The sequence below is a fragment of the Octopus sinensis genome, linkage group LG7 (genome assembly GCF_006345805.1).
Source record: "Octopus sinensis linkage group LG7, ASM634580v1, whole genome shotgun sequence".
Classification (NCBI taxonomy): Eukaryota; Metazoa; Mollusca; class Cephalopoda; order Octopoda; family Octopodidae; genus Octopus; species Octopus sinensis.
This window is the reverse complement of record NC_043003.1, coordinates 93,330,273-93,336,686: the sequence shown is the minus strand read 5'-3', so window position 1 is coordinate 93,336,686 and position 6,414 is coordinate 93,330,273. Positions and strand designations below refer to the sequence as shown.

Sequence of the window (6,414 nt, the reverse complement as noted above, 5' to 3'; positions counted from 1 at the left end):
AATATTACGATGTATATATTACAAATGAATGAATATATAAATATAAGAAAGGGAGAGAGAGAGAGATACAGAGAATGAGATAATATGAATGAAAAGTAATAAATTAACTTACTTCCCAGCTGTAATATGAAAATTGCCTGCAACCCGGTTGACATGTAGTGAACCATGAATTCGGCAGGCATCAGGTGGTCCATCACGTTTAAGCCCACTGCAATAGCATATACAATATAATGTTTAGATACACAAATACACAAACATATACACATGTATGTGTGTAAGTATATATATATATATATATATATACATATATGGATACAGGACATCACCAACTGTGTAAACAACATGGAATACGAAAACAAACAAGTTAAATATGCAAAAAACAAGAGAAAAAAACAAAAAACAGGACTAATAAACACAGAGAATGACCCTTCATCAGTATTGGCTGCCTATCTATTCCTCATTTCAAGTATTCACCACACACACATACATACAAATATATAGCATCATATAATGTCCAGTTTTCCATGCTTGCCTGCGTCAGATAGGATTTGGTGAAGCAGATTTTCTATAACTTGTTGCCCCTCCTGCTATCAATGCTCACCTGATTCCAGGCAACGTAATATTTTTCATAGCCAAACATGATTTTCCATAGGAGACTGAAAACGCTTGTATGATGATGATGCTTGTTTACAACCATCACATGATGTCAGACAAGGGTACACATATGCACACTTACTCATAGTACAACACAGTGGAACTGAATCCAAAACCAAGAAGCTCTGAAGTAAACTTCTTAACTACATTGTCATATATCTATTTTAATCTATGTCATCTCAGATTTTTAGCATAATCTTCCCCAACTTATATTTTCCACAGATCATTTTTCCTGTGTTGCCAGTCATCACTCCATCTCCCTTGACTCACTTCCTGTTGACACTCATATTTCATTCTCAACACTGTTTACCGAAGAAGAGTCTCAAAATGCTTGAGAAAGATTAAGTAAGTACTAGACTCTAGGTCCAAAAAACATCACAGCTAACATTTGGAAGAGTATTTTTATAAATGAAATTCTACTTCCAAAGTAAGGGAATCATTACCTGTCTCAGAACTACAAAGGAATCACAATCTCACCTCTTGTCTCCAAAATCTAGAACTCTATACCTCTTGATAGAATTTCCCCTATATTCATACAATGATACATTGGAACCAAAATGGCTTCTGCAAAGGCAGAACAACACTGCTATCAATCAAAGAAGTGTTCAGAATCACTAAACATAAGGCACCAATTATATTTGAAAATTTATCCAAGACATTCAGTAGTGTCAATGGAAGGGCTAAGTTACATATCACTTATTTTAATACTTCACCATTTTTATCTCAGCAACCTAAAAATAAAGATCTATAACAAAATTTTTATAATGATAACAACCTAAAAATAAAGATTTATATTAGGTTGTCAAGAAAGTTCTTGCAGTTTTTAACCATTAAATTCAGATGTACATATCTCGGCTCAAACAAAACTTTATTAATCGAAATAAACACTATCAGAATCTAAATACTTTTGCCAATGCAAAACAAGTTTATTTATGCCAGTAGCATAAAAATCCTGTGTTCTGGTGGCGATGAAGTTGTTGAATGCGTGTTTGTTATCGTCTTGGGTTTTGAAGCATTTCTCATACAAGAAGTTGTCGAGATGCTTGAAAAAGTGGTAGTTGGTAGGCGAGAGGTCTGGTGAGTATGGCGAATGAGGCAGAGTTTCATAGCCCAATTCGTTCAACTTCTGCAGGATCAGTTGTGTAACATGCAGCCAAGCGTTGTTCTGGAGAAGAATTGATCCTTTTCTATTGACCAATGCTGGCTGTTGTTGTCGGAGCTTCTTATGCATTTCATCCATTTATTGACAGCACTTTTCTGCCATAATGGTTTCGCCTGCATCCAAAAAGTTGTGATTAATGAGACCGGCCGCAGACCACCAAACAGTCACCATGACCTTCTTTTGGTGCAACTTTGGCTTCAGGAAGTGCCATGGAGCTTTGTCAGCATCCAATCACTGAGCTGAGCATCGCTGGTTGTCATAAAGAAACCACTTTTCATCGCAAGTCACAATCCAGTTGAGAAACGTATCATTCTTGTTGCATAAAAGAAAGGAAGACGACACTTCAAAACGGCATTTGTCTTTGGTTGTCGTACAATTCGTGGGGCACCTGTTTCTCAAGTATTTTTATTTTTCCAATCTCTTTCAAGTGGTTGGAAATTGTCGTATACGTTATGTCTAATTCAGAAGAAAGTTCTCGAACAATTGTGTGTGGATTGTCAACATATAATGGCTGACCACTACTCTTGTCATCTTCAAGACTCCCATCACCGCTGTGACATTTCTTGAACCACCATTGTGCTGTACATTCAATAGTGGTTCCTGGGCCAAATGCATCATTGATATCGTGAGCTGTTTCAGCAGCATTTTGGCCTAGCTTGAACTGGAATAAGAAAATAGTGTGAATTTGCTTTTTGTCCATTTTGTATTCAACGTTCCGGAAAAAATGGTCTAATTATTCAAAAAGAAAAAGAGCAACATGAATTGATAGAGCGAAACATGGGCTTTAAAATGATAATAAAGTCAAAGTAATTTAATGAAAATTAATTTGAAAATACATTATTTAAAACCAAAGTTAAAAATTCCTTAAGAACTTTCTTGACAACCTAATAACAAAATTCTTATCACAGAAACAACCTAAAATTAAAGATTCATAAAAAAAGTTTTACACAGAAACCTGAAAATAAAGATTTATTAGAAATCAATAGGAGCCACTGAATCTGATAGACAGCTTTTTCTCTCTACATAATCAAGGTTAACCTGGGAAATAAACTACATACTGAATTATGAATCCAGCACAAAACATTGATTTTAAGGAAGGGAGAGGGAAGTACATTAAATCAACCGCAGTATTTCACTGGTATTTATCTAAATACTTTCTGACAAATGAAATGCAAAGTTGACACTAATGGAATTTAAAATTATAATGTAAAAGACACAAATACATGACATTTATCTTGAGCAGACCACAACCCTAATAACAACAAAAAGAATGTATAAATAATACATACGGATCTGGCATGTTAGCAGCGAGAGATGATATCCCAGATGTGAGCCACAAAACTTCCTGGATAGCATGGTAATCTTCTCTTAAATATTGGTTAAATTCTTGAAGTGTATTATGGTAGTGTTGCTGCTGTGGAGTGAGATCAAAGTAAGCATCATCTTGCTGTAACTGACCAAAAGCTTGAACATCTTGGCCAGTGATATCTAAACAATCAGCTCCAACAGCTAGAAAATGAAAAGTAAAATACAATAATAATAATAATAATCCTTTAAATTATAGGCACAAGGCCAGAAATTTTGGGGGAGGGGGTTATTTGATTACATTGACCCCAGTGCAAAACTGATACTTAATTTATTGACCCTGGAAAGATGAAAAGCAAAGTACGCCTCGGCAACATTTGAACTCAGAACGTAGCAACAGGTGAAATACTGCTAAGCATTTCACGTGGCATTCTAATGATTATGTCAGCTTGCTGCCTTTAATAATAATAATAATAATAATTATAATAATAATAATTATAATAATAATAATCCTTTCTACTATAGTCACAAGGCCTGAAATTTTGGAGGAGGGGGTAAGTCAATTACATTGACCCCAGTACTCAACTGGTACTTATTTTATCAATCCCAAAAGGATGAAAGGTAAAGTTGACCCCTGGCGGCATTTGAACTCAGAACATGGTGATATATGAAATACTATTAAACATTTCACTAAGTGTGCTAACAATTCTGCCAGCTCACTGCCTTAATAATAATAATAATAATAATAATGGTTTCAAATTTTCCCACAAGGGCAGCCATTTTGGGGGAGGAGATTTGTCGATTACATAAACCCCAGTGTTCAACTGGTACTTAATTTATCGACCCCAAAAAGAGTTACTGATGCTGGTGTGTTTACTACGTAACTTAGTGGTTCAGCAAAAGAGACCGATAGAATAAGTACTAGGCTTACAAAGAATAAGTCCTGGGGTCGATTTGCTGGACTAAAAGTGGTGCTCCAGCATGGCCACAGTCGAATGACTGAAACAAGTAAAAAAGTAAAAAGAGTATATATACACACACACACACACACATATATATATTCTTTTATTCTTTTACTTGTTTCAGTCATTTGACTGTGGCCATGCAGGAGCACTGCCTTTAGTCGAACAAATTGAACTCAGAACTCATTCTCTGTAAACCTAGTATTTATTCTATTGCTCTCAAGGTATCAGGACGTAAACACACCAACATTAGTTGTCAAGCAATGGTGGTGGGACAAACAGATACATATATTTATACATAAATACATATATATATATATATATATATATATATATATATACACACATACAACAGGCTTCTTTCAGTTTCCATCTACCAAATCGTCTTACAAGGCTTTGGTTGGCCTGAGGTTATAGTAGAAGACGCCCAAGGTGCCACACAGTGGAACTGAACCTGGAACCAAATGGGTTGGGAAACACCCTTCTTACCACATACTCACGTCTGCGTATATATATATATATATATATATATATATATGTTTATGTATGTATGTATGTATGTGTATATATAAATAGAAATGTAAGGTAAGATAAATTTACATGTATGTGTTTAGTAAACAAATACTTAGCCTTTCTGTGAAAAGGTAGAAATCTTGATTAAACCAAGGGGTTTTCCCTTTGTGACTGGAAAAACAAAAGAGATCAGTTTGACTAGTTTTAGGTCTTAAAACCTTATCAGGAAGGGTTTGTTCATTTTCCTGATTACAAGCAACATAAAACTATTTAGAGTATACATACACTCAAGCAAAATGAAAATGGTTTGTCTAACTGTGCAAGTGTTGGCAACATGAATAAAATCTATCTTTTTCTCTTTTACTTGTTTCTGTCATTAGACTGCAGCCATGCTAAGGCACCGCCTTGAAGAATTTTGGTCAAATTTATCGATCCCAGTGCTTATTTTTTTTTGTAAAGCCAGGTACTTATTCTACCAGTCTCTTTTGATGAACTGCTAAGTTATGGAGACATAAACACACCAACACTGGTTGTCAAGCAGTGATGGGGGATAAACACACACACACACATATATATATATATATATGATGGGCTTCTTTCAGGTTCCATCTACCAAATCCACTCACAAGGCTTTGGTTGGCCCAAGGTCATAGTAGAATATTCTTGCCCAAAGTACCACAGTGGGACTGAACCTGGAACTTTTTAACACATGTCCACACTTGTGCCTATTAAGTAACAGCTTCAAATTTTGTCACAAGACCAGGATAAAAGGCAAAGCTGACATTGGTGGCATTTGAACACAGAACATAAAGGCAGATGAAATGTCACTAAGTATTTTGCCTGACATGTTGGAGTAAAGTAGAAACGTATGGTAAGGGAAACTTATAGATAAATTTTGACAATAAGGATTAACTATATGGTCACCAATATCTGAATGTGAAGTTGAATTAGATGACTACAAAATGAACTTCTTCACCACACATCAATGTCCCCTATTAACTATTTATTAAAACAAATGGAACAAGTGAACAAAGACTCACAACATTACTATATTTGTGGTCATATACTTACTTGGACATCTCATTGCCACTGTAATATCAACATTAATTTGGAGAGTGCTGGAGAAGGAAAAAGAAAAAAAAGAACAGAAACAAAATTAATTTTAAAAATATCAAATTTAGTCAGTAATAAATAATTGATAGAAAATTGTTGTTCAAATACATAAGAAATAATGGTCAAAACCAAAGCAGAAATAGACCATGGAAAACTTATTGAGAGAAATGAGATTGGTAAGGGTGATGGCTTCCAGAAGATACTTCACAGGTTTTATAGTGTTTCTGTGTTACATTTGATGCCAGGTAACATGGGTAACATAAATATCTTTTTAGAGATAGATTATTTCATCAGTTCATCTTTTAATCAGTCACATACCTAACAAACAATTCAAGGAGGAATAAAAGTGGCAAGATCAGACAATCTGTTAAGCTAAATTAACCACTGTTTTGTAAAAACACTTAGAGTAAGGTTCTGAGCTAAGTCTATGAGTTGCTGGGGTAGTTTTATGGTTTTATCAGACAGAAAGTCTGTAACTGATATATGCAAAACATTTAACAATAAGGTTGATGTGATTTATATCCCATTTGAACATCGGTAGGTCATGACTAACCTACTTCACTTCATTTATTCCTTGTCTGTGTAATTTCCAATGGTAAACAAGAGCCTAGTTTATGGTATGATGACACATTATGAAAACAGAATATTTTAATGGTGACAGAATAATGACCTATCAAGTATCACAGAACATGTTGTTTTGCATTC

At 34.7% G+C, this 6,414-nt stretch overlaps 1 protein-coding gene across 3 annotated transcripts in view; it reads right to left on the bottom strand.

The window, feature by feature from the left end:
- The window catches only part of LOC115214318 (endoplasmic reticulum-Golgi intermediate compartment protein 2), a 61,165-nt gene that overhangs the window by 32,347 nt on the left and 22,404 nt on the right, over window positions 1–6,414 (bottom strand). For all 3 annotated transcript variants that reach the window (XM_036504946.1, XM_029783493.2, XM_036504945.1), the window contains exons 5-7: window positions 5,668–5,714; window positions 3,106–3,325; window positions 113–208 (exon numbers count right to left, since the gene is read on the bottom strand). In XM_036504946.1, coding sequence (XP_036360839.1) covers window positions 113–208; window positions 3,106–3,325; window positions 5,668–5,714 — 363 coding nt within the window. The remainder of the gene's footprint in view (window positions 1–112; window positions 209–3,105; window positions 3,326–5,667; window positions 5,715–6,414) is intronic.